Source organism: Penicillium riverlandense (genome assembly GCF_028828495.1).
Source record: "Penicillium riverlandense strain IBT 135883 chromosome Unknown utg000009l_segment0_segment0, whole genome shotgun sequence".
Taxonomy (NCBI): Eukaryota; Fungi; Ascomycota; class Eurotiomycetes; order Eurotiales; family Aspergillaceae; genus Penicillium; species Penicillium riverlandense.
Genome location: NW_026643200.1, coordinates 352829 through 378922, shown reverse-complemented (window position 1 = coordinate 378922; position 26094 = coordinate 352829). Strand labels below are relative to the sequence as shown.

General features: G+C 51.7%; 11 protein-coding genes across 11 annotated transcripts; 6 read left to right on the top strand and 5 right to left on the bottom strand.

Moving 5' to 3' along the window:
* Positions 1 to 311: 311 nt before the first annotated feature.
* On the bottom strand, positions 312 to 1557 carry N7474_010425 (uncharacterized protein; the record flags this gene model as incomplete). Its single annotated transcript, XM_057201835.1, has 6 exons — positions 312 to 475; positions 536 to 643; positions 696 to 967; positions 1021 to 1220; positions 1277 to 1401; positions 1458 to 1557. 6 exons carry the CDS (start codon positions 1555 to 1557, stop codon positions 312 to 314), a joined length of 969 nt encoding a protein of 322 aa, XP_057048106.1.
* A 2307-nt stretch (positions 1558 to 3864) lies between these two features.
* N7474_010424 (cysteine hydrolase family protein) lies at positions 3865 to 4446 on the top strand (the record flags this gene model as incomplete). The annotated part of the gene is made up of 1 exon (XM_057201834.1): positions 3865 to 4446. The coding sequence occupies one exon, from the start codon at positions 3865 to 3867 to the stop codon at positions 4444 to 4446; it is 582 nt and encodes a 193-aa protein (XP_057048105.1).
* Positions 4447 to 5372: 926 nt separating this feature from the next.
* esdC (GTP-binding protein EsdC) lies at positions 5373 to 6244 on the bottom strand (the record flags this gene model as incomplete). Its single annotated transcript, XM_057201833.1, has 2 exons — positions 5373 to 5999; positions 6056 to 6244. 2 exons carry the CDS (start codon positions 6242 to 6244, stop codon positions 5373 to 5375), a joined length of 816 nt encoding a protein of 271 aa, XP_057048104.1.
* Positions 6245 to 7347: 1103 nt separating this feature from the next.
* Positions 7348 to 8938, top strand: N7474_010422 (class I SAM-dependent methyltransferase; the record flags this gene model as incomplete). Its single annotated transcript, XM_057201832.1, has 10 exons — positions 7348 to 7371; positions 7431 to 7483; positions 7536 to 7592; positions 7641 to 7670; positions 7725 to 7766; positions 7821 to 7934; positions 7997 to 8022; positions 8072 to 8258; positions 8321 to 8749; positions 8821 to 8938. The coding sequence occupies 10 exons, from the start codon at positions 7348 to 7350 to the stop codon at positions 8936 to 8938; spliced, it is 1080 nt and encodes a 359-aa protein (XP_057048103.1).
* Positions 8939 to 9262: 324 nt separating this feature from the next.
* Positions 9263 to 13091, bottom strand: N7474_010421 (DNA-directed RNA polymerase II subunit RPB2; the record flags this gene model as incomplete). The annotated part of the gene is made up of 2 exons (XM_057201831.1): positions 9263 to 9425; positions 9484 to 13091. 2 exons carry the CDS (start codon positions 13089 to 13091, stop codon positions 9263 to 9265), a joined length of 3771 nt encoding a protein of 1256 aa, XP_057048102.1.
* A 387-nt stretch (positions 13092 to 13478) lies between these two features.
* On the bottom strand, positions 13479 to 15704 carry N7474_010420 (beta-catenin-like protein 1; the record flags this gene model as incomplete). The annotated part of the gene is made up of 10 exons (XM_057201830.1): positions 13479 to 13561; positions 13611 to 13728; positions 13780 to 14064; positions 14115 to 14629; positions 14676 to 14769; positions 14820 to 15054; positions 15105 to 15211; positions 15269 to 15513; positions 15575 to 15629; positions 15678 to 15704. The coding sequence occupies 10 exons, from the start codon at positions 15702 to 15704 to the stop codon at positions 13479 to 13481; spliced, it is 1764 nt and encodes a 587-aa protein (XP_057048101.1).
* A 277-nt stretch (positions 15705 to 15981) lies between these two features.
* On the top strand, positions 15982 to 16231 carry N7474_010419 (uncharacterized protein; the record flags this gene model as incomplete). Its single annotated transcript, XM_057201829.1, has 2 exons — positions 15982 to 16113; positions 16184 to 16231. Coding segments are annotated over 2 exons (180 nt in total), but the record flags the coding sequence as incomplete, so codon positions are not given.
* Positions 16232 to 17031: 800 nt separating this feature from the next.
* Positions 17032 to 19512, top strand: N7474_010418 (transcription factor domain-containing protein; the record flags this gene model as incomplete). The annotated part of the gene is made up of 2 exons (XM_057201828.1): positions 17032 to 17637; positions 17692 to 19512. The coding sequence occupies 2 exons, from the start codon at positions 17032 to 17034 to the stop codon at positions 19510 to 19512; spliced, it is 2427 nt and encodes an 808-aa protein (XP_057048099.1).
* A 785-nt stretch (positions 19513 to 20297) lies between these two features.
* N7474_010417 (uncharacterized protein) lies at positions 20298 to 21392 on the top strand (the record flags this gene model as incomplete). Its single annotated transcript, XM_057201827.1, has 4 exons — positions 20298 to 20413; positions 20469 to 20663; positions 20728 to 21074; positions 21130 to 21392. The coding sequence occupies 4 exons, from the start codon at positions 20298 to 20300 to the stop codon at positions 21390 to 21392; spliced, it is 921 nt and encodes a 306-aa protein (XP_057048098.1).
* A 956-nt stretch (positions 21393 to 22348) lies between these two features.
* Positions 22349 to 23893, top strand: N7474_010416 (purine-cytosine permease family protein; the record flags this gene model as incomplete). Its single annotated transcript, XM_057201826.1, has 1 exon — positions 22349 to 23893. The coding sequence occupies one exon, from the start codon at positions 22349 to 22351 to the stop codon at positions 23891 to 23893; it is 1545 nt and encodes a 514-aa protein (XP_057048097.1).
* Positions 23894 to 24564: 671 nt separating this feature from the next.
* On the bottom strand, positions 24565 to 25354 carry N7474_010415 (uncharacterized protein; the record flags this gene model as incomplete). Its single annotated transcript, XM_057201825.1, has 2 exons — positions 25189 to 25354; positions 24565 to 24995 (listed from the first exon to the last, which is right to left on the bottom strand). Exon 2 carries the CDS (start codon positions 24955 to 24957, stop codon positions 24565 to 24567), a length of 393 nt encoding a protein of 130 aa, XP_057048096.1. The 5' UTR covers positions 24958 to 24995; positions 25189 to 25354.
* Between the last annotated feature and the right edge of the window lie 740 nt (positions 25355 to 26094).

The window sequence follows — 26094 nt, the reverse complement described above, 5'->3', positions numbered from 1 at the left end:
CTGCGGGGAAGATTATCGAGACAGAGCAGATCGAGCTTACAAGAGTATAGCGTTGGTTGAAACCCAAGCTTCCTGACAAGGTGCTGGACAAAAGCGGGGTTTCCTTTCAACCAATCCGATACTTCCCGATTTATCCGATACAGGGTACAGGAAGCCGGCAAGAGTACATTGCAAGATCTGCAGAAACCGTGGGGGGAAAGCTACATGGAGATTTAAACACGTAATCTTCGATAGAACACGTTCGAAAACGATCCTCGAGAACATGAATAGCACTAGTGTCTTTCATGCGTTGTCTCATCCACTGTGTTTGTCTAGTTGAAGAAATCACAAGGCGAAGATTCGCAGATGTCCTGGCCGTCGTTGCGAAGAAGGCCGAAGGGCAACCACCACTGATCCCAACCCTCGTCACTTCCATCGGGCTGGGGAATGTAGCCCAGACCCCAGTTTTGCTCGATAGTGACGACCTGGGAGAAGTCTAGGGAGCACATATATCAGTGAGTGCGTTGACGAACAGCCAGCAGATAGAGGTACTCACGGTTATAGTACTGCTGGTCGTTGCAATTGTAGCACTGAAGGGTGTCGTTGCCCAGAAGGACGGAGTAGATGTTGTTATCGGTACCGAAGTACTTGGGAGAGTAGATGTCTGGAACACTGTTAGTATATACAATGATTTCTTGCAAAACGGAATTTCATACCGTTCTCGTCGAAGGTGATGAGAATCATAGTGTTCTTCATGAACTCCGCGTTGTTCAACATAGTGTCGACGTAGTGCTGCAGAGCAGGAGCAGCGTAGGTGACGTTGGTGTTGTGAGCGTCGTTGTCCAAGTTTGGCGTAATGAACATGTACATCGGGGCATCGGCACCCAGAGCAACATCGTTCACAAAGTGTTGCTCGGCATTGACAATATTGCGGCAGCGCTTGGTGTTGTTTCTGATGTTGTCAAAAGACATGAAGGGGTTATGCTTGCTGTTTCGCATATCAGCGGAATTATCTTCCTCTTTGCCAAAAATGGGACCCACCGGACATAGAGAGTCTCATCGTCCTCGCTGATGGGATTGCAACCACCATTGGAAAGGGGAGTGTAGCCCTCCATATACGCTCTCCAGGTAATACCGGCGGGCTCAAAAAGGTCAATCAGACTCATTTGAGTGGTGTTGTGGTCAGCATCGTCGAACACACCACCCGCGATAGTGTTGGAAATCATGGTGATGTAGTTGGGCTTCGCGATTGATTGTTAGCAGCATCCCATGCATCCACGTTTCATCGCATTTTTACCTGCGAAGGATGGGTGGTGCCGTGGAAGTCGCCAAGCACCATGCCCATCTCAGTGAGGTTGTACCAGTATGGATGCCCGAAGGTGACATCCTTGTTGTTGTTCTCAAAGACGATCACGACATAGCCTGGAACCAGAATTGTCAATATTCGTTTGCCTTCTCGGCTTGGAGAATTGACTAACGGTCAAACCATTTGCCCACTGGCTTGTCAGCTCGGTGCTGAGGCATGGCAGCAGTAGCTGCGGCCATGCCGAGAGCAATTAAACTGGTGGAAAACTTCATGTTGTGTAAAGACAATGCAGCGACTGGTTTCGGTAGGTGATCGCGTGAGAAGAAATCAGGGCGTTTTCGGGCAGCGACGATCTCCTTAAATACCTACACTTGGTACCCATTCTTAAGCAAATGAGAAGCGAAGGATCCACAGGTACGGAGATATAGGGCCTGTAATCAGTGGGTTCTAATTTGCTGCAGCTCCGCAGCGTTGTATTCGGTTCTCAGAGTGGTATCTAATTCCCATACCCCCTTCCCCCGAGGATTATTACTAGTGCCTATTGCTATATTCTTATTCATCTTAATTAACCCCGAACATTCCAAAACGGTATCCGTAGCCAACTTCCTAACCGATTTGGAAACATAACTCGGTGCCGCTGGACCCTGAAATGTGGAGGACGGGCGACGCAAGCCCTGCTCTCCACTTTATCACCAAGGGGCAGCCTCATCGTCATAGGCCAGCTGTTTTTGGTCCCACTCTAATTCAGGCTTAGCCGATAAAGAGTGCGCGGAGTAATCGGACTTCTTCGGGAGAAACAACAACACCTGGCCTCTTCCCGTGTTTGGCAGCAATTGAGGTGTGGGCATGGTCCCAAATAATGGCCTTTCTGTTAAAGATCAGCAGGAGAATGTCGTGGTGAGGCTTCCGCCGATCAACCAGGGCGGTTGGGCGGTTGTCTCCGACCCCGCTCTCTACTGGATTAGTACGTCGTTAACGTGGAAAGGCTGCCCTTCTTGGGGTTATCTCAGAATGGCAATGATTATCCCACACTTACCTGAAGGAGTGGGGCCATGAAATTACTTGGGCCATCTCTGGTCGAAGAATATGTCTGCATTGGTTTGTGAACTGGAACTGGGACATGACGGCAGAGCTGGGCATTCATGTATGACATTTTTTGGTCTGAGACTATCTTGGCGAGTATATAATGCCTCCCTACAACCCCGCAGCGAGAGAGATAGTAGGCTCTGCGAGGACTATGAATCTAACCCATTGAAGCTCATATAAAGGAGAGTGTATCGTATCTAGCTCGGGAAACAGACCACAAAAAAAGTTTGGACAAAACGGACTGATTGTAACACGCACACAGTATAGTACGCTAAATAGTGAATGCTAACCAACGTAAATGCGGAAATATTGCGGCGCTGTCACTACAGCAGGAATAATGACCTCAATTGCGATTATGCCAGCTGATAAGGCGCTCGTGGCACCAGAGGTGCTACCACTCCCATAGTCATAAGTACTCGTCCTATTCCAGTAGTAGTAGCAGCAGTAGTAGGAGTAGTATTAGGAGCAGTGTGGGCGCTTAGGAGAACATAGGAATGGTTAAGAATGTCGGAATACTAAGTAGCTTACCGTCTGAACAGCACATGTGAGATTGATCCTAACTGTGCGTTCGGGAAAACCGTCACGATCGCATAGCATTCAATGTCGAATTGCATGTTGAAAGAAGCCCATCTCCCGGCACCATGTAGGGCTGCTCATCTTCGGTCGTTTCTACCATCGTTGCAGTTGAATCAATTGCCTCCTCACCAGATGGCCAAGCCCCAGCGTCTGGGTCTCTCGGTGATACCATCAAGCTATGGGATTCTACCAGCGGCCAGCTACAGCTGACGTTGACTGGTAATTCTACATGGACTGATTCTATTACCTTCTCACCAGACGGCCGAACCCTAACATCCAACGGCTCCAATGTCAACATCGAGCCGTGGGATCCCATTAGCGGCCAGCTTCAGCACACGTTGAAAGGCCATTCTGATATGTCTTATGTGCTACATTCTCGCCAGACGGTCGAACCCTGGTGTCTGAGTCTCACAAGGGGATCACGATGTGGGACCCAGTCACGGATCAGCTGCAGCGAACTCTTGCGGGCCACTCTAAGTGGACTTGGTCAGAGTCCAATGTTCAACTGTCTATCAAAGACAATCAGTGGATATGCCTAGAGGGTGAAAGGATTTTATGGCTTCCTTTCGAGTACCGTCCCACTTGCTTAAAATTGAAGGGTGGTATCATTGCTCTTGGCCATGCATCTGGAAGAGTTTCCCTTGTCTCTTTCTCTCGGACACTCGTCTAGTGTACCTCTCTTTGGCTAGTGCCTTGGCAGTGACTCAGAAACAATCAATATGTCGTGGTGAGACTGGTTTTGCTGCTTACTGGATTACAGGGCTCAGTCCACCCGCTCTATACGAGACGGCTGACATTGGGGTAATCCCTTCCCCCGCGTTCACAGCTGACTCAATCACGAGACTCTTCTATTGTCCTTAGCAGCGCCTCCTCTTCACGTCTGTCTTTTGTTAATCTCTACACTCCAGAACTACAACATGGCTTCCCCACCGCCAGTCCTCCTCGTAATCGATCTCCAACAGGGCATCGTCGAGGCAGCAGATTGGGGACCCCGCTCCACCCCCAGACTGACCGAAAATGTCGCACATCTCCTCCAGACCTGGCGCTCCCGATCCTGGCCCGTACTACACGTCTACCACGACGAGCTCAATGAGCCAGACAACCCCGCGCAGGTGAAATTCCCCGAAACATTCGCGCCTCACACCTCTGCGGCGCCGCTCGCATCGGAGCCCCAATTCATCAAGCACCAAGGTAGCGCGTTCGTGGGCACTAAGTTGCAAGAAGAGTTAGAGCGGTTGGAGAAGGACGGAAAGAGGAAGATCGTGGTTATTGGCATGGATGGGTCACAGTGCGTTAATAACACTGTCAGGCATGCCACGGATCTTGGGTTTCAGATGCTGGTTGCGGCAGATGCGTGTGCCTGTTATGGCATGGAGGACTGGAGGACGGGGAAGCAGCTTGGCGCGGAGGAGACGTGGGAAGCGGCAATGGGAGTATTGACTGGTTGTGCAAAGGTTGTAGCGACAGACAAAGTGTTAACTGCTTTAGGGTATGAGTAGGTTACTGCGGATAAATGCTGGCAAATTCTTGCGCTTACGAGCGCTGAGAGATGTGTATGGGAGGACTCTGATGATTCTATTGTCTATTGCCTTTGGAGATGGCTTGTTGCCATCCCATACCTGAAAAACAAAAGCTTGTTAGCGAGGACGATAGTAACCGTTTATTATGGCCATTACGCGTCCACAGATCCTCATTGTATAGTGCACCTTCACTTACGACTGAAAAAGGTCTTATCTCATTCCATCATCTCGAGTTCAACTATCGCTATGTTGATAAAAATAATCAGTCTATCGGAAGCAACCAGTCTGGTTCATACAATAGACCGCGAGATACATGGCGTATAGATGGGAGTCGTTCATTCCGCACGGCTGTGATAACCCCCAGAGGGAATCACCACAGAGCAGATAGAGATTGGCATTGATTCATTCAAGCATTGCTGGCTCGTGATACTCATATCATGCACCTTCCAGCCGAGGCCGGTAGGTGGGTATAGTAATGTCTGGCTGGCACGAGGAATGCGACTTGTCGACCATTATCAAAAATGGGTTGCTTCTCGTTCGGGGGTCTCGTCTGCACCCTCCCCTTGTGGTTCTCCTTCTTCTCTTCATCATCACGACCACTCTTCTTCTCTCCTCTTCTCTCCATTCCACCCACTTCCACTCCAACTCCTCTTCTCCTTCATCACCACCATCAATTAACATCCACGCCCAACCCACGAAGCGAGACCGGCTCACCCGCGGCTCAGGGCTTTTTTTTTTTTTGAGTTTAGTGATTTTCCCAAGCGATCAAAAAAACCAACAAGAAAGGAGCGTGACCTCGTCCCCGACACCAAGCGTAAGAGTCTTCCTCTCACCAGATCCTGCACAATGCAAAGACCCGAAGAGAAAAAAGACTCCAATCAATCAAAGAACGTATCCTATCGTATCTAGCGCCGCACAACAATACCCTGGCGACGAGCACCTGAGCGCACACGACGATACTCCTCGTCCGAATCCTCCGACTCGGAACAACTCGCTTCCGAGCTCTCGGTGATATACCCACAGCGGTTACCGCCGCAGTCGAGCTTGACGCGGTCACCCTTGCGGGTGATGCCGTAACGCTCGCAGCGGCATTGGGGCAGGGGCGGGTCGCTGAGCGAGGAGAGCGACGACGGAGAGGTGGATCCCGAGCCTGACGACGAGCGGGAGGACAGCGAGGAGCCGGCCGAGCTGGGCGGGCTGTTGGAATACGAGTACCCGTCCGAGTCTGACAGGCGGGAGCCGGCGAAGCGGCGCGTGAGGTCCTCGACGGTGGGTGCGGCGAACTCGGCTTCGCGGAGCTGGCGCGAGGCGTATGGCTTGGATGGCTTGGGGTGTTGGATCTTGGACGGCGATAGGGCGCGGCCTGTGGCAACGTTGGTTGAGCCGCGGCGGGCTTTCGGGGCGCTGCTGCGGTGGCTGGTGCTGGTCTTGCCGCCGGGCACGTCGAGGATGTTGAGCTTGCGGCCCGTTGTGGGCTCGACGGTGTACTCGACCGCTGGGTCGTGCGAGACGTGGTACCCATCCATGATGTACTGCAGGGTCAGTTAGTATTTTATCAAGAGAGAGAGAAACAGAGGGTAGGACATACGTAGTACCAGTAGCGACCACCCAGTTGCAGCATGGAGGTCTGGAAGCGGAACTTGCCCAGCCAGGCACCGGGCTTGTCCTCGGCGGACAGCGGCAACTGGCGCGAGTAGTTGTCCCAGGAGCCGACCAGATGGACGGTCTTGACATTGGACGAGGTGCGCAGGGCGAACTTGAGCTGGACGGCGGCCATTTCTGCGTTGCTTTGCTTGATGGTTGATGATGATATTTCGTAAATAAAAAAGTGAGTGAAAGTTGTCAATGAAACCAGTTCACGACAGACACGAGACAGAATATAAATTCGAGCGAGATTATTGGCGTGGTCTGTTGGATTAGAGCTGAAACAGCAAGGTAGACACGTCGACCGGCGACGAGTGGCACAGCACTGCTGTTTGTTGGAAATGGAGTTTGAGAGAGAAAGACCTGCGGCAAGGCAGACAAGACAGAGGCAAGACCACAGAGAGCACAGCTCGTTCTGTGGGAAGGGATTAATAAAGTGTAGAAGTATAGAAGTATAGCAGAAAATAACAAAGAACCGGGGCAGCCAGTGCCTAGGTCTCACTCAAGGGCAGCAAAAAAAGAACAGACGACTCGCTGAAGAAAAGAAGAAAGAGACGAACAGGGTGGGCAGTTCTGGCATATTTTTAAGTCCTGTCCGAGTTGAGGGGTGGTGAAGGGTCGGCGGGTATTGTGATGATATGGTTGGCTGCGTGCCGAGTGCGTGGTGATGGCCGGCACGGGCCAATCGGGGGACATCGTTATGCGCTGCCACTTCGGTGCTCTTCTCGTATGTAAGCACTGCAGTAGTCTCCTGTACTTCGCACCGCTACTAGACACGATCCGTACTAGGCTCCTAGGCTCTTGCCTGTCTGGAAACAACACCCGCACTAGGGCCTAGTCCATGCCTTGTTCGTCGAAGACAATGCCATTCCCACATCTGCCCCACCGGCGACAGCATGATCCTCTGTTGCTCCCGCAGTGGGATCATTGGCCATAGCTCGTCGATCGCCCGCAAAGGGAACGCGGACTGCTAAATCTAGCCCCTCCCTCTTTCCTTCCTTCCTCGGCCTGGTGCTGTTCGCCCGTATGTTGTGTGGCGCGGGACACTAACCGCGAACTAGCATGATTGACACCTTCCCGTTCCTTAACACCGTTTCTTAAGACTCCGCCCTCCCCCCTTCCCGGAGACATCCGTGGGCTGTTGGTGATTTCTGCACAATAATAATTATAATCCGCAGTTGCTGTCTTTATTATTTGTCGTTCGGTGTGTACTAATTCACTGGAAATCCCCTCGCCATGTCCGAGCAGCCCATTGCGGTGGTACGTGAATCGACTCGTCTCCCCGGTCGCATTTCTTCTCAGATTCTCATCGCAACCAGGACCCGGACTTTTATGCCGCCCACGATGCCTACCAGCCTAGCGATTTCGAGTCGTGCGTTTCTCTAGACCGGGACATGGGTGACATATGAACTAATCCCCCGCAGGGAGACGACCTCGCTCGCCTCGTCGATCTATCGCGGCGTTATGGAAAATGGCCGACGGTATGCAGGTCAACATACAGATTCCGACAATTATTGACAATTGTCCAGATACCAAACGATCAAAGAGGGCGAATACTGGTAATACTGTCTTTCCGCTCTGCTCATCACTATCGGGTCTGACCGAGTCGCCAGGGGTCCATCGGACGAACAACAATTCGAGAGTCTGGAAGCAGGGTGCGTGAATTGACCCCTCCAACACAACAGGACCAAACTGACAGACAACACCAGACACCTCGTCTGCATGATCCTCGATTCAACCTCGGAAAATCCGCTGTTCCAGGCTCCCGTGAAGAACCCGAAGCATATCCTCGATCTCGGCACTGGCCGAGGCAACTGGGCCGTGTAAGTGCGATGCAACGTTCTTGTCTTAATGATATACACCACTAACAATATGTATCGTCTAGTGATGTTGCCGATATGTTCCCGGATGGTAAATATCTCCGATTTTCTGCTCTCAACCACGCCTAACCATATTCTAGCGAACGTGCGCGGCGTCGACCTCTTCCCGCCGCCGCTGGACTGGCTCCCGCCCAACTGCGTCCTGGAAGTCGACGACGTGCTCCAGGAATGGACATGGCGCACGCCCTTTGACCTGATTCATCTGCGGCAGATGATCGCGTCGTTCACGCCCGAGGAATGGGCCAAGGTGTACAAGCACTGCTACGAGTGTGTGACCCTCCGTCCTTCTACTTTTTAACCCCACAAACAAACCCTAATAAGAACCAAAGCAACCTCGCCCCTGGCGGCTGGATCGAACAATGGGAAGGCGACCCCCTAATCCGGTGCGATGACAACACAATGCCAAAAGACTGCCACGCTCAGGCCTTCGGAGTCGCCGTGCTGGAGGCGGGCAAAAACTGGGACCACTCGCTGGGCACGATGACCGAGATGCGGCGCGGCATGGAGGAAGCTGGGTTCGTGGACGTGCACGAGAAGAACTACAAAATGCCCGTTGGGCCGTGGCCTAAGGATCCAGTGCTCAAGGAGGCGGGTCGTCTGCATTATCATCAGTGGGCGTCTGGTATGGAGGGCTGGGCGCTCTATCTCTTGACCAAGCATGGCTCGCCGCAGCCGTGGACGAAGGAGGAGGTGCAGGTTCTGATGGCGAAGGTTAGGACCGAGATTCAGAATCCGCGGATTCATGTTTTCCAGCGCGCGTGAGTTCTGCCTCTCTCTCTCTCCCTGCTCTGCTGGGTAAGTGCGGGATGTAACTAATGATTATCTATAGGAGACGTGTCTGGGCGAGGAAGCCTACGACTGAGGAGCTGGCGGCGAAGTCGAAGTCGCAGTCGACGGAGAAGCAGGGATCCGATGTGCCTCAGATTAAGCAGGAGCCTGCGGCGTGATTTATTTGATCGTTGATTGCGAGATACACCTTTGGCCCATGACATCCATTCCTTTTTTGTTGTACAGTCAGTCAGCGTTCCAGGCATTACCTTCGTTACCTTACCTATCCTACCCACCTCAAAATTGAAATTCAAACTGCAAGAACTCGTTACGAGCACGACGTAGATGAATGCGCAATAATGTGTTCATTCCAAAACTATGTATGATGCGATGGCCAGATTCGATTTCTCCCGACGCCGCAAAACAATCTCGCAAGTCCGTACAGACTGAGCAATTTTAGCAACCATGATGAAAATTAAAGTACACAACACATAAAACAGAAATCACCGCACAGACACCCCGGAGCGATTGGTAAACATCCTCGCGGCAATGTTCATCGAGGCCAGCTCTTGGAACAGAAGCTTGGCGGCGTACGGGATGTGCACTTGCGAGATGCGGTGCTTGTTGTTGCACAGGCGGCACTCGAAGAGGCCCTTTTTCAGTTTTCTATAGCAATTCAAGTCAGTAAGAGGGAAGAAGATGTGATACGAGGGGAAAGACTCACGCAACAGGGGTCATCAACCCGCAATCGTCGCAGATATGCACACGGAACGGATCCGACACGTCGAACAGACGCTCCTTCAGGAAAGCGCTGGCGCCGTGGGCAATCATGCAATCGCGTTCCATCTCTCCGAAACGCAGACCACCGTCACGCGCACGACCCTCGACAGGCTGCCGGGTCAGAATCTGCGTCGGCCCACGCGCACGAGCGTGGATCTTGTCGTCGACCATGTGCCGCAGGCGCTGGTAGTAGGTCGGGCCCAAGAACACCTGCGCCATAAGTTTGCGGCCCGTGTGGCCGTTGTACATGACCTCGAACCCGCGAGACTGGTATCCGTGCTCGCGCAGCAGCCGCGAGATCGAATCCACCGTCACATCAGTGAACGGGGTCGCGTCGCCCTCGAACCCGCGTAGCGCAGACACCTTGCTGAGCTGACATTCGATCAAGTGAGCGATGGTCATACGCGACGGAATGGCGTGTGGGTTGATGATCAGGTCAGGAACCACACCCTCCCGTGTGAACGGCATGTCCTCCTGTCGGTAGGTGATACCAATTGTACCCTTCTGTCCGTGACGCGAGGCGAACTTGTCACCGATCTGGGGCACCTTCGTTGTGCGCATACGCACTTTGACGAACTTGAGGTCGTCATTGCTGGTCGAGATCAACACTTGATCAACAATACCGCTCTCGGTGCTGCGCAGCGGCGTCGACACGTCCAGTTTAGTGTGGGACTTGGTACGTTGGCCAAGCTCCTCCGCTTCAGGCGCCAAGGGGGCGGTCTTGCCAATGATGATATCTTCTCCAGACACTCTCACACCAGGAGCGATGATACCATCATCGTCAATCTTGTCATAAGTACCCTTGCGCATTCCGATGGTGTCGGACCGCATCGGCTTCTCAAAGCGCTCCACCACCGTCAGGCCCACCATCTTCTCCGAGTCCGTGTAAGTGCGGTAGAACAAACTGCGGAACAGGCCGCGGTCAATGCTGCTTTGGTTCATAATGACCGAATCTTCCTGGTTATAGCCCGAGTAGGTGGCAATGGCCACGATGGCATTCTGACCGGCCGGCAGCTCACGGAAACGCAAGAACTCCATTGATCGCGTCGTGGCCAGCGGCTTCTGAGGATAATAGAGGATATTCGCCATCGTCTCCATGCGCTGATTAAAGTTTGTCAGGAACACTCCCATCGCTTGTTTACCCATAGCAGATTGGTAAGTGTTACGGGGCGACTGGTTGTGGTCGGGGAACGGAATGATACTGGCACAAACACCCAAGATCATGCTAGGGTGAATCTCGCAGTGTGTCCATGTGTGCGCCCGCTGGCTCAGAATCGAGCGGACACGCTTGTTGGGGTCGTTGGTTTCTTCTTCGGGCAGGGCGTAGCCGGCCTGAAGTTGCTTGGAGATCTCGAGATCCTCGGGTGTCATCACGATCATGATCGTCTCTTCTTCCTCGGCGTCCACATATTCCACCACACCCGACCGCACCAGGCCATCCCAACCAAAGTAGCGCTCCCGGCGGTCTTCTGGATCCATATCCGGTGGCAAATCCTTGTCCTGCTCCAGCTTCCGGATGTGCTCTTTGTTCAAGACCAGCGACCCGGCATTCTCACTCTTGGGGTCGTTGTCAATGACGAAAAGCGGGCGGCAAACACGACCAGTGTCGGTGAAAATCTTGAATTCCCGCTCACGAATATCCCGAATCAAGCTGACTTCGTGGGAGATCATGTTCCGTCGGCGCAGCGACAGCATGGTGTTGACGAGATGTGACGGGTCGCGGTGGATACCAACCCAGACACCATTGACAAACACCTTGGTAGCGTTGGGCGTCACTTGAGGCTCGAATTCTTCCAAGACTTCCATGTTGCGTTGAATCATGAAGTCGATGATTGGCTCGCTAGGCGTACCAACAGTGATGTAGCACATGAGTGCCAAATTCTTGACAAGACCACAAGCCTGTCCTTCGGGCGTTTCGGCGGGACACACCAGACCCCAGTGAGTATTGTGGAGTTGGCGCGGTTTGGCGATCTTGCCATCCCGGCCGATGGGGGTATTGGTGCGACGCAAATGAGACAGTGTAGACGCATATGTATAGCGACTGAGCACTTGGGACACACCGGCCTTGGCGCTGGCAGCTTTCTTCTGCTCTCCCCAGTTACCGGTGGCAAGGGCGTACTTCAGGCCGCCGGTCAACGTGCTGGCCTTAATACCGATATTCAGGTAGATTTCACGGTTTGTCTCAACACACCGCTGCACGTAGCGTTGCAGGTCTCGAGTAACGCGAGTGAAAAGAACACGGAACAAGTTCGCCAGAAGCGGGCCAGCCAGATCGAGACGCTTCTTTCCGAAGTGGTCACGATCGTCAACGTCACGGCGACCCAGCGCACACTGCAGGAGTCTGTGCACCATGTAGCCCAAGAAGAATGCCTTGCGCGTCTCGCTACCCTCGCTCTGTGAGATATGAGGGAGCAGCTCCTTCTGCATAATCTCCCGCGCGTATCGCACACGTCTCTCGTGATTCAGGTTCGATTGTGATGAGCCTCGCTTGGCGATGAAGTCAAGTGCCACCTCGCGGTCTTGGATGACGAAACCCTCTTCAATACAAGGCTTCAACATCTCCAGCATCGGGGTATCATTGCGGTCGTAGCAAATGTGATTCAGAATATCCTCGTCGGAAACGACGCCCAGCGCTCGGAAGACAACCACGATGGGGATATCGGTCTTGACGTACGGCAAAGTCGATCGAATAGTCGGGCCGAAGCCTCCCTTGGCACTGTCGCCCTTGGCAAACAGCTTGAGCGCCAGCTGACTGAGAAGGCGCGAACCTTTCTCGACAGCGCTTCGAATTTCCGCCACGTAGGGTGTTGGGCTCGGTGGGGCCTTCTTGAAGACCTGGACGATATTGCCAGCACTGCGCTCCTGCGCGATCAGAACCTTCTCGCTTCCGTTGATGATGAAATAACCGCCCGAGTCGTAGGGGCACTCGTTCCAGCCGTACAGAGACTGCTCGTTCAGGTCCTTCAATATGCAGTACTTGGACTTGAGCATGATGGGCATCTTGCCAATGAACACCGTTTCCTCCTTCATTTGCTCCGCAGGCAGTTCTTTCTGCTCCCACGACAGGTATGTGCCACGGGTCTTCTGGTTTTCATCGGCCTCGACGGCCTCCTCGTCGTCGCGATCGGCAACCCGTCGCTCTCGCCCTTCCATGATCCTCTTCGTGACGCCCAGGTACAGCGGACTGGCGTAGGTCAAATTTCGGAGACGCGCTTCCTGCGGCAGCATGATCGTAGTCGCACCGTCGCCCTCAGTCACGGACGGTCGCGAGAGCATGACGGTGCCGAATTTGAGCTCATACCGACGCACGACCACGGGGTCTTCTTCGTCTTCATTTGGGGGAAGAGTCTGATCGAGAACGACCTGTCCTTGTTCCTCCACAAGTTCCTGCATCGTCGACGAGATGAATTCATCAAACGAGTCCAACTGCTGGGACACCAAACCCTTCGTGTCGAAGAACGAAGAGATCACGGTCCAGCAGTCCTCCGAGGTGATGCCCTCCTCCGCATCATCGTAAAACTCCTCCTCATATGCCTCGTCGTAATCGGCCATCTTGTCTGAGCTGGAAGTCGTCGGGGACGGTCGTCAAGGAAAAGTGAGAGATCCGCGGTCCGTGAGCGCAGGGAGTCGCGTCGGCTGGAGGAAAGTCTCGAGTCGTGTCGCCCCGCGCGCTGCAGCGCCCGCCTGTCAGTGAGTGCGATACTCTGCAGAAGCGAACCTGACGACTGAGAGCTGGTCAGGGAGGATCTCAGCGGGTGGTATGGGAAGAGAATGCGCCGGATGAATTGAGATGGCGGAAGGCGATGGATTCTCGACAGGTCAGGTGGACTGGCGCTAACCTGATTAGGTGGTCACGTGAAACTATAAGACATTTTATAGTACGGAATGGCTACAGGATTATTGGTTTGTGAACGCTATAGTACACTCCATGCTGGATGATCATAGGAACTGCAGCAGCGTGCTCAGCATATCCTTGAAATCTTTCTGCCCCGGTTCCTCCTCTCCAAGGCCCTCCAGTTGTTCTACCCAAGTCAGCATTTGTAGCATTTAATTTACGGTAGATCTTCTTACCTTGTAGAGTGCCCCGTACCAAGCTCAGATCCTCATCCCGGTCTGCTAGAAGAGACAAAATTTTCTTCTTTGCGCCATCATCCTCGGCAACCAGCCATGAGAGGATGACATCGATTGTCTGACCAGGATTTCAGTATGTGGCCGAGCTTGAAAGAGTCTTCAATCATACCTGTAATGAGAACAGTCCAGCATCAAAGCGCCGCGAAAGCCACTCGGCAGCCATGTATTCTTGGTCCTCCTTCGATAAAGATTTGCGCTCGTTCTCGATAGCTTGCTCCACAGGGGCGACGCGGGCAGCGTACTCGCGGCGCAACTTGATGAGCTTATCGATCTTCTCATAGTCCTTTTCCATAAATTTTGCCAGTGTGCGAATACGCGCTGCAGATCCGCCCGGCAGAAGTCGAAGAAGTGAGGCAAAGATACCGAGGAAGTGCTCGATGTTCTGGCTCTCTTGCTAGACGGGTATTAGCGTGGCGTGGATTACCGGGTAGAAGTCAAGCTTACCTTTTTCATGAACATTCCGAAAACCGTTCGGAGGCCTGCAGCCTCGACCAATCTTTCGCATGCAGGCGCACCCCCAACTCCGCCAAACGCATGGTCGAGAACTCTCAGCGCGCGCGGTTTACTGAACTTGCCCTCCTTGAGCATGATCAGTGCGAGCTCAATGCCCTCGCCTTGCACAAACTTGTCCTTGCCGGTGTCCTTATCTACCAGGCAGACCAAGGTGTCAAACAGATTCTCCACATATTCTTCCTCGTCAGAATCCTTTGCCGGGTCTCGTTTCCGGTATTGGCTGAGTAGCTGAAGGAGAATATCAACGCCATCGAGAGAGGCAAACTTCTCTCTGTTCTTCGAGGACGACTGCAATAGAATCGCTAGGATCTCCGCAGCGTACTGTTTGTTCTGGCTGACCGGGGATTCTTTCTGCTGGATGCGGGACAAAATCCAAGGCAGTATTGTAGCGTCTTGCCCGATCTTCTCCGCGACAGACGACTGAGAAGCTAGATTTTCCAAGACACCTGCAGGGGATAAGTAATTGTTATTGTGTAATCGGTGGTAACTCACTCAAGACGTAATAAACTCCTGCTCTGTCTGACTCCGAGCCCTCGTCAAGACGCGAGAGATTTTGTGTCAACAGTTCAATGAGATCGGCATCCATCTGAGGACTGTTAGCATATTATTCAATACTAAAATACAACCACAACGTACCATTGCGTTGACCAAGCTATCCCATTGTTCCTGCTCGGCTTGAACATCCTCATCCGTCAACTCACTCATGATCTGGATAGCATCGATGGCAATATCGGCATTCTCATGAGAAAGCAGGGACACCAATGATCCCACGCAACCCATCTTAGCAAACTCTTCGTAGAGGTCCGGATGCTCGGATAGAATCGACAAGCTCTTGATTTCGGTGTCCAAATCGGCCTCGGATGCCATGAATCTGCAAATCGATCAGCATCTCCATGCCAACAACAGCCAAGCACCACGTACTTTTGGGGATCGTTTTCGAATTTCGCACGCAGTTCGGCGTTCTTGGATATCTTCTTTTCAAATCCCAGAGCGAATCGGCGCACCCATGTCGAGTCGAATTTCTCGGGCTAGATGGATAGCTCGGTCAGCGCATTGAGCACCCAGCCATATAGAAAATTGCATACCGCAGTATCTTCCCCCTCCTGCTGATCAATATACTGCATCGCCTGCGCCGTCTTCCGCTCCATGCCACCGCCAAAGAAGCGTCCCTCCTCGTCATCCGGTACATCCTCCTGGTCAAAGTCGGGAGGCAGCTCGGGTCCAGCTTCGCCGTCATCGTCTTCCGCTTCTTCGTCCTCCACCATCGCGCCTTTTCCTTTCGACCTTACATCGCCATTGGGATCTGTTTTCGCGGCTTTGTACAGCTCATCTTGGGACGTCACGTTAGCCCGGGCTGCCGGTCGTGTGGACGTGGGATCGGAGGAACATACTTGGATCGCGGACAGACTCGAACTTGCGCTTGGAACTCGCTGCCGATGAGGGTTTCTAGCATGGTCAGTCCCGCTCGCGACTTGGGATGTTGCGGCGGTTTACCTTGAAGAGCTCGTCGACGCTCGCCATGGCAACTGCAGCGCATGCACGGAGGCCAAGAATTGCAGTCAATAGTCCGAGCCTTTCTTAGTGATCAAAACAAAGCGCAAAGAAATCGTCCAATAGTCGGGGGCGCGTATGAGATCCGTAACTAGCAGTGAGGGTGGTAGGGCGCGAAAGATATACGGGCGGTGAGGCGAGCTAAAAGCGCAACTCAGATTTCTTTCCGTCCGCTTTGCCTTCACTTTCATCCCGTCACTCACCACTTGAAACCCGTTCGTCTTTCACCAACAACTCGTTTGTCACTATGCCTCCCAAGCAGCGCGTCGTCGTCTCGAGCTCCTCTGCTCGCCCCCAGAAGAGCTTCCTTAACACTGTCTACGACGAGGCCACCTCCCCCGAGAACACCACCATTGTCCGGAGCCTGCTAGTCTTCGGTGTATGTATCTCCCTGGGCTCGAGAAGGCTCTCACATTACCAGCAATTCGAGATTGACGTATTCCTCTTAGGCCGGCGTCGCGTTCCTCCACAGCAGCCTCGGAGAGTTCCTCCTCCCTCCGTAAGTCGCCGCCCAACGCCCCCCGATTTGGTCCGGTATGAAAATTGACATATAACTCAGTGTTTAAATGACTGTGATATCGCCGCATGAATCGTGGTTCTCGTTTTGATATCGATGGAAGCATATCGGCGTCGGTCTGGGAACTGCGTGCTATAGACATTTCCGCTCTTGATGCGGTTGGACTTTCGGATACTTGTATTATAGCCTTGGGGAAAGGGCATGTATGAATAGACATGCTTTATACTATCTCCATAGTTGAGTTATCAATCTCAGCTTCCATTTGATGGACCTCTTGTTCGGTGTTGTAAGGTTATGCTTCAGACGGATCCGGTCCGGGTTTTGTAGCAGTATCTGTCGAGATTTATACACTCATATAGCGTCTAGTATTCCAGTGTCAAGTAGCCATGTATTTATATAATCGTTTTGGATCTGACTATACCATGGTCATGTGTATAGACAGAAACATATATATCTCTGGGTTACCACAGATCAACATATGGTTATACATTTCCACCTAGACGCAGACCAGCCTTCACTTACCAAATAACCCAATCATTTCTCGCAAACAGTAAACAGAATCGAAATGCCGAACCAACTCCCTGATACATAATTTCCATGACGAATTCTCCCCCAGTGGCGCACCCGCACCTCCCCACATTCCCCCGGTTCCGAACACCGCCTTTGCCGGGTCTAGCGCCGTCAGATTTGCCCTCGAAGAATTATCCATCGCCGATCCCGCAGCATCAGTTGTTACACAAATAATCCCGCTTACCATGCACAGCCCTGCATGAGCCACCGATGTCGACAACCGCAGACAGCCACGCGCTGGCGCTGAAGCGCAAGCTGCAGTACGCGGATAGTACTCGCCTCGAGCCCGCCGCAAAGCGACATAGCCTCCCAAGCTATGACCCCCAGACGCCATGGTTGAACGAGACGAAGCCCTCCGGGGCCTGGCGAAGAGGAGGAGGTAATCCTGCCGTGCGCGCCTCTCTACCCCTGGCCAATATGGTGTCCGCAGTGCAAGACCTGATCGATCCGGACTTCGATCCGCTGACGGCTATCTTGGACGAGGAGCCGCGATTTCTGAAACCGTTGCCGAGTGGTATTGCGCCGGAGGATTTGGAGTTTTTGCGATTTCGGGGTGCGCTCTCGATCCCTGAGAGTGGTCTCAGGGATGAACTGCTGCGGTGCTATATCCAGTGGGTGCATAGTTTCATGCCCGTGCTCAACTTGCAGGAGTTTCTGCGCTGTGTGGCGGAAAACGACCCAGAGGGGAATGTTAGTCTGCTGCTGTTCCAGGCAGTCATGTTTGTTGGTACGGCGTTTGTCGACCTCAAGCACTTGCAGGCGGCGGGATTCTCGACGAGGAAAAGCGCGCGCAATGCTTTCTTTACGCGGTTACGGGTGGGTTTCTCTAAACTGTCAAAGGCGTGTTCATATACTCACTAATATCTGCAGCTACTCTATTCGCTCGATTGCGAGGAGGATCGTATCGTGATTCTGCAAACACTGCTGCTGATGACATATTGGTCCGACCCGGGAAACAATCCGCAGCGGGACATCTGGGACTGGATTGGGGTTTGCAACACTCAGGCTCAATCAATCGGACTGAACAGAGATCCGTCGTCGGCCGATATGGACTCACGGACCCGGCGGCTACGAACTCGGCTCTGGTGGTGTCTATATACCAGGGATCGGCTGATCGCCCTGGGTGTACGACGCCCATCACAGGTCAACGAGGGAACGAGCAATGTGCCGATGCTGAAGCTGGACGATTTTGATTTTGAGCCATTTGCTTCATCTGTGGTGGCTATCTTTCGCTGCCGACAGCTCGAAGATGTGTCGCACCAGCAACGGCTTGCAACAATGTTCATCGAGAAAGTAAAACTCTGTCAGTGTATTGGCCGGGTATTGTTCGCACAATATACACCATCTCAGCGTCAGTTTGGAGCCACAGATCGCACGACCATCACAATTGTCCCACGACAGGCCTCAGAGTCCGAATTCACGCGATGCAGCCAAAAGCTCGACTCGTGGCTTGCTGGACTGCCCAAAGATGCACAGTTTCTTCCAACGTCAAAAACCAATTTTCGGGATGGCGAAGATGTGCTTCTGCTGCATGGTGCCATGGTGCGCATGCTTTACCACGCAACAAGCAGCGCGCTGCACCGACCATGGGCAGCCGTGGCGAAGGATCAGTCCAAATCCCGAATCGAATGGCGCAATAAAGCTCGTACCAAGATGCACGAGGCCGCTGCGGGCATCACCCACATCATTCAAGGCTTGAACCAGCTGAATTTAACACGCTTCCTTCCGCAATCCGGCGTGACAGTTATCCTACCTGCGGCCGTGGCCCATCTGTCCAATACCATGTCCGATAATCCAGCTGTGCGTGAGAGCAGCATGTACAACTTCCGCCGCTGCATCCAGGTCCTCCATGGCCTGAAAGACATCTACCCGGCAGCCGATATGGAGGTTGCCAATATCGAAGCCGCGATTAAAATGCAAGGCGGCAATTCGGGCGCTTTTTTGCAAATCATGCAATACAACCTTGACTCTGCCTCCAAAACGAGTAGCGAGACGACGCCCACAGCTCAATCCCCCCACCACCTAAACGACAAACCTATCACCGACACGAACAACTCCCAACCCCCGCGTCCAAGGGCAACATCCTTCCATGATCAGGATCCGAAGCTACAGCAGCAGCAGAGGAAACCGAGAGCGCAAACATTCCACGAACCCTCACGACCTGTCTTCTCTAATGACTTTGACAACCACTTGCCCAGCACTCCTGGCTCAAATAAGAACACTTTCCCTTCAACCACAAACGACAGTCCATTCGACTTCCTCTCCCTCGACGCAGATCTCTTTAGCAACCTCGTATCCCCTCCCTCTGGTCTCACAAACACAAACACATACATGAACAACCCGCAAAACACAACCATCTCACCCTCAAACGCCGCAGACTTGGACTCCATCGACTGGACACAGGAGTTATTCCGCAACGACGACAATAATCTAAGAAACCACTTACATAACACCAACGACGGGAAGCAGAGCCAGACACAGGATTTGGAAATGCACGACCAAGAAGACCTATTCTCCTTCGCGTTGGATGATGACCAGAACAACGATCATGATATGATCTTGTCTGGTAGTGGTGGTGGTTCGCATCAGAGACAGTACTCGACTAGCAGTCACCATCACCATCCGCCGGATATTACGGGGGATTTGGATAAGGATTTGGGTTTTCAGACGGGTGATGAAGACATGTTCTAACCGGAGGATACTCTCTTGTCTATTATGCTGAGACCACTAGCGTTTTGTGGCTGGTGTGCCTATTTTGTCTGTATATTTCACGTTGATATGACACATGTAAAGGGTAAAGCTGTACAGAGCCTCTTGGAGGTCATTCATGCTACCTGGAGTTTTCGCAGGACTGTAATCGATCAACCTCAACCCCCTTTCCAAGTGGCTTAGTGTGCTGAGTATCCGCACCTGAACCATCTGCTTCCAGCAGGTTCAGTTCAGCTTAGCTTAATCTTCAGAAATGGAGCGGAGTTGGAGAAGTGAAATTTGGAGAAGGCTGCGGAGACTTATCCTCCGAGCCCAGTAGCGATTGTTCGACAACCCATCCATCTGTGGAGGAAACCAACCGCGGGATCAATGATTCCGGAACTTGATTACCAGTGCGGGGTTTTTAATTAACTTATACCATATACCATGGCTTCATTTCTTTGCAGTCTTGCAATTTATGTCTCCTTATCGATTCGCCAAGATGATGAAAGCTCTCGTATTTCACGGCCCATATGATGTGAGGTTGGAAGAGAGGCCAAGTATGGGATATACTCAAGTCTGCCACCATGAACTGCAGAACATACTGACCAGCACTTGTTAGTCCCTCACCTGGTAGACCCAACCGATGTGTTGATCAAAACAACCTCCGCTGCGCTTTGTGGAAGGTATGAGAGTTTGAGGGCAGTCGTCCTTCGAGGGGCCAACTGCTAATATTTGTCAATTCATTCAGTGAACTGCATCGCTACCGAGGTCATTCCAAGATTAACATGCAGCCAGGCTATATATGCGGGCATGAGGGAATTGGGATTGTCCATGAAGCGGGCGCTGGAATCAAGAATTTTGCTGTGGGCGATCCTGTCATTGTGCCTTTTTTGGTCAGCTGGTTGGTTGTCATATTTCACATCCGGCACGCGTTATCCACTGACCGCAGTTACCAGCGATGAGTGTTTCCACTGCAAGCGAGGAGTTCATGGACGCTGCAAGAATGGTCGGAATTTCGGTGGTCCCACTTTGGACGGCTCTCAAGCCCAATATTTCCGTGTACCCCTGGCAGACACAACGCTCTATCATCTTCCAAAAGATGCGGATCTGGGAGAGCTTGCAATTCTTATGACCGACATTTTTCCAACCGGGTGAGCGAAGACCGCATATGCATGAATTCAAGGCTGGTTCGTTTGATTCTGATTCTGATGCCAGGTTCAATGGTGCAAAGCGAGCCTTCATAGATACTCCAAGTGAAAACTGGAAAGATATGAGCATTGCAGTCATCGGATGTGGGCCTGTTGCTCTCTGCTCCATCATCTCGGCTCGGGAGTACAAGCCGGCGCGGATATTTGCCATCGACTCTATCCCCAGTCGACTCGAAACCGCGAAGGAGCTCGGCTGTATTCCAATCAACTTCAAAGAGGTCGATCCAGTTTCCGTGATCAAAAAGGCCACTGATAATAATGGAGTCCACGCTGTCATTGAAGGGGTCGGCCTTAGCCCTGCATTGAAGACTGCATACGACATCATCTGTCCCGGTGGAAAGATTAGTTCTTTCGGTGAGAAAGACCGTATCGACTCTTCAAACTAGTTTGCTAAAATTCCTTGTATTAGGCGTGCATAACGGGGAACTCCCTTTCAGCGCTGCTGATTGCTACAACAAAAACATTCACATCCAATTCGGACGCTGTCCCCTTAGAGTGGTTTTTGCTGACGCTCTCAACACACTAATCCGAAACAAGGATTTGATCGAGAAGATGAAATTTATTGATTTGGTACTCCCGCAGTTAGACGAGTCTTCTGTGGATGCTTTGAAAAGGTTTGAGCGAGGTGAGCTGAATAAGGTTGTCTTCAAACCTAACGGCCTGGATATCTAGCCACGCCATTTTCAATATATAGGCGTGAAAGAACTGAATAGAGTTTCGTTTCGTATGATGAATCATTTAAATTATTAATTTATTTGAAAATACGTTCTAAATGATATCCCTTTAGTAGTCACTTTGCCACATCAATCCGTGCTTTCTACCGCATTACAATAACATACGGAGAGGTACACTGAGAACTCCTGAGCTGCTTGCCCCGTCGCTTAGCCCGGCTCAATTTCTTCAATTCTCGTATTGCTTCTAACACTTTTTCCGATCCGATGCTAACCGTGTAACTGCCTCTTAGCGTTGCCTCTTCGTGTTCCTGGGCCCTAGCACGGTGGCGTTGTAATCTGACATGATTCCAGCCTCGGAGAAGCCCGAAGCGGCGCAACGGATCAACAGTGTGTATCTCCAGCTCTCATGATAGTGATAATGGTAATAAATGTCTCGGTCGCAGTTACTTCTAGGAAAGATAGGTTATCTTCTAACCGCGTGTGGGCCAAGTTTATGACCTCTCCGAAGTCTTCTGGGCAAGGCTTGTCCTCGGCACCAAGCTGTAGTGAATCTTGGCCACTTGCTCAACTTGCTGGTCGCGTGAACTCTTAAACAGGGAATCTAATAGTATTCTTATGTAGCCGCCACTCCTAAAATCCTACCCACACGTGCACTGTTACATGATCTAACTGTGTCAGGCGAAATTCAAAGATAGCCCGAGATCCATCCAATGCGCTGCTCGCGTGGCTTGTATTATGTGGGGACGCGAACCCCAAACAGGCAGGCAATATCCGCCAAACGCACGCTAAGTTTCCATCCAACCACTTAGGTTCACGAACTAAACAAATCAATGGAACGGTAAATCCTCGCTCAGACAAGCCTTATCTTTCCCCGCGTGCCCCATAACAAGTTAAATTTCTTTTCAATCAGTTGCCCTTGTGCCTTCTCCTTTCCCATCGCTATTCTACGTCCGCATGGCTATGGATCCAGAAAAAGGCCTCGACAAGGCCGCCTATTCAACCGACGAACAGGAGATAAATCCGGTCGACAACAATGCCTCTATTTCGCAAGAAACGGGTATCTTGGCCAAGCTCCGTGCCATGGAGGCCAGCATGGACAAGAAACTCGGTATAGAGTCCGCAGCCATTACTCGCAAGCGTCCCGAAGATAAGAGAGAGGTGCATTGGGTGGAAGAATTGTCAATGGCATTGCTGTGGGCAAGTGGCACAATGAACACTTCCTGCTTTGCGACTGGCTTCCTCGGATGGGAATTCGGCTTGAGCCTGAAACAATCGATCTTGATCACCATCTTTGCCTCGATCCTCGCTGCGACGCTTAGCGGATACTGCGCCACCTACGGCGCCGTGACGGGTTTGCGCCAGATCAGCGTCAGTCGGTACAGCTTCGGTTGGTGGCCCAATAAGCTCGTTGCCCTGCTCAACAGTATCCAGCAGATGGGCTGGGCCGCGGTCTCGTGCATCACAGGAGGTCTCGCGTTAACGGCGGTTTCCGACGGCCATGTCTCCTTGGTCCTTGGGATCGTCATCCTGGCTGTTGTGGCGTTGATCATCTCTTTCTTCGGGTTGAAGGCCATTCTGATCTACGAGAGATGGGCATGGATGATCTTCTTTGTCATCTTTCTGATCATCTACGCCGAGACCGGCAAGTATGCGGACAATTCGACTCCGGCTACCGCGACTGGCATGAATTTCGTCGGAGCTGTTCTCAGCCTAATAGCGGTTGTCTACGGGTCCAGCGCTTCGTGGTGCACAATGGCCAGCGACTACTATGTTCACTACCCTTCCAACGTGAGCCGTGTGAAAGTTTTCTTCATGACCACATTTGGTATTGCAATCCCTACCTCGGTTGGCATGGTGGCCGGCTGCTTGGTTGCCTCCGCTCTAAACAACAAACCCGAGTGGAAAGACGCATATGAGAATCAAGGGCTGGGTTATCTCATCCAAGACATGCTCTATCCTCGCGGATTCGCCAAATTCCTTCTCACCCTCCTTGTCTTGTCCGGGATCAACGTCAATGTCATCAGCATCTACAGTTCCGCCATTTCCTTCCAGCAACTTTCACGACCCTTTTCCCGCATTCCTCGGTTCATATGGACGCTGTTCTGTTTCGTGCTCATCCTCGCGCTTGCCATTGGCGGGCGCCAACAGCTGAACACATACCTCCAAAACTTCTTGAGCTTGCTGGGATACTGGTGCACGAGTTACGCCGTGATTCTATTCGAGGAACACTTCATCTTTCGCAAGGGCAACTTTGACAACTATGACTTGGAAGGGTGGAACGACCCGGCCAGGCTGCCGCTGGGTATTGGCGCAGCGGTGTCATTTGCTCTCGGGGTTGTGGCGTGGTGTTTGGGGATGGATGAGACTTGGTTCGTCGGCCCTCTTGCTAAATTGATCGGAGACTACGGTGGTGATGTTGCCAATGAGTTTACGTTTGTGGTGACGGCTTTGAGTTATCTACCGGCAAGGTACTTGGAGCTGAAGTACTTTGGCCGATAGATCTACTAATTAGTGAAGTCGTGTTTAACTAATGATGAAGACTCTGGTAAAAAGAGTCCTTAAAATAGGGTACATGTAGCCGATTTCGGTGTCTAATTCACTGTCACTTAAGCATTAGGATGTAATACGTTTCCCTTTCCTAGAGACTTAGCAACTTTGTACTCCACCACAATACATCGTTGCCTCATGTGCCGTGTACCCAGCAAGCGCTGGAGGGAGGACAAAGCCAGAGTTGGCCCTAGAAGCAACTGCAGGGACAATCACCTGGATATGGTTGAGTAATAGAGTGGGAGGCTGCAAAAAATAATGGAACCTGTGCGGGACCGACCGCCCTTCGAACGGAGACTAACGTCCAGGACTTTAACCATATGCTTACGAAGCTAACCGATTAGCAACATAAGATTGGCTCAAAGTAAATGGGAAAGCAAGGACTCCACTGCATATCGAGTTCTGGTCGGAGTATTTGACCTCCAATGCCGTTTTGGGAACTGATACCATCAGCATGAATATGCCTTTTATCCTACCATTTTTGATAGTTAGCTTCGGCTTTGAGAGACGAGACATCCTGGCAGATAGCTAAATACGTTTTTTTCTTTTTGTAATTTGTCCAAAAAAGGTACTCGCACTGGCCTACTCTCAACCGAACACAACCTGATAGTCGAGCTGTTCCTTCAGTCGGGATACCTTTCCTGGGCATTCGCTCTAGGCTCGAAGAAGTTGATCTGGCCCCATGGAAACTGCAGATCTAAGAGTTTCCACTCACGACTAGCCGCAAGAGCCTCCCATGGACATATGATTTGATCTCCTTCTTGAGCGGGCATACTCCACCGTTTACGAAACCCATCCAGGTAAATGACAGCGCGGAGATTTTGCATGGCTGTGAATTTATCTTGAAGTACGCGAACGAATGCTGGATAAACGTCCTTCCACTCTTCATCGAGTTTCATCACGCGATCGTGACCAACGTGAATGCTGAGTGAGATGTTCAAGGCCGTGATGAGGTGGAGGCTACTAAAGGGCAGGATCCTCGACATGCGGAAGTGGGTATCCATTTGTTCTCCCATAACAAAAACGTTCGTACCGTAGAGGATCGGTATAGCTTCTTCGTATCTTCATTCGTTTGTTAGCTGAACATAGTAGATACAGCAGGTAGGCCATCTTAACTTACGCTAGCTGACAACTCCTTAACCACGCTCCTCCGGGCATTTTTCTTTCTTTTTCCCACCCCGCAGCAGTCAATCCTTCCCAATAGCTACTAGATCTGTGCCAGAAATATGCTGCACTCGGGCACTCACACGTCTCTTTATCTTCACGAAACGCATCGAAATCTCTACACACTTCATGCCACCATTGCCACTCCTCGTTGGGTTTGCTTTTCTGTTGATTCCAGTGTGATGGCTGACAAAATGCATAGTCAATATGCACGCGCCGGTGTCCGAACAGCTTCCCGTAGACCTGCATTTTGATTTTTGCCGGAAGATTGAAAAATAAGCTTTGTGGTTGTGGATTGACGGCTAGTCGTGTAAACTCCGAACAAGTTCGTCGACTCTGGATTTCTGGGGGTGGAGTCGGGAGCTTCGAAGAGTTGGTAAGGCAGGTTGTAACTTCGCAAGTGGAATCGTCGACGCACTGGCTCGTCGGATTGTATCGGGGGGTCCATATCTCTCTCAATTAGGGTAGTTGACTATCATCGAAAGAAAGAATGAAAGCAATATATATTTTCTTTTCATTAGGCAGAATGGATTATTAGGTAGAATAATTCATGAGGCTGAGAGGGGCAGGCTAGCTTGGGAAGTGGGGTACAGTACTAATCCCTACGGTCTCTTATCTCCCTTTTATAGAGCTGAATAGTCTGCATCTCAGGGCCAAAAAATGTTACACCAACGCGTCAATTTAGTCTGGAAACACCGCCCCAAATTTTAGCGCGTATACGACGCGTCCCCTACTTTATATTTTTATTTACTCAACAACCATGCGTCGGTTTGGGACTGAAATAAGTGGAAATCGAAGGCCAAATGCTGAACTATGTGGCCCAACGCGCTCTGCAATTTTGTATGCCCTTGAACTAGGGCAATCGCCTACCAAAATCGCATCTGATTTAGGCGTTTCTCGCAGCACAATCTACAAAACACGCTATCGATTCCAACAGCGCGCAGACGTTAAATCTTGCCCTCGTACTGGTCGCCCTAAAGTCTTTACCC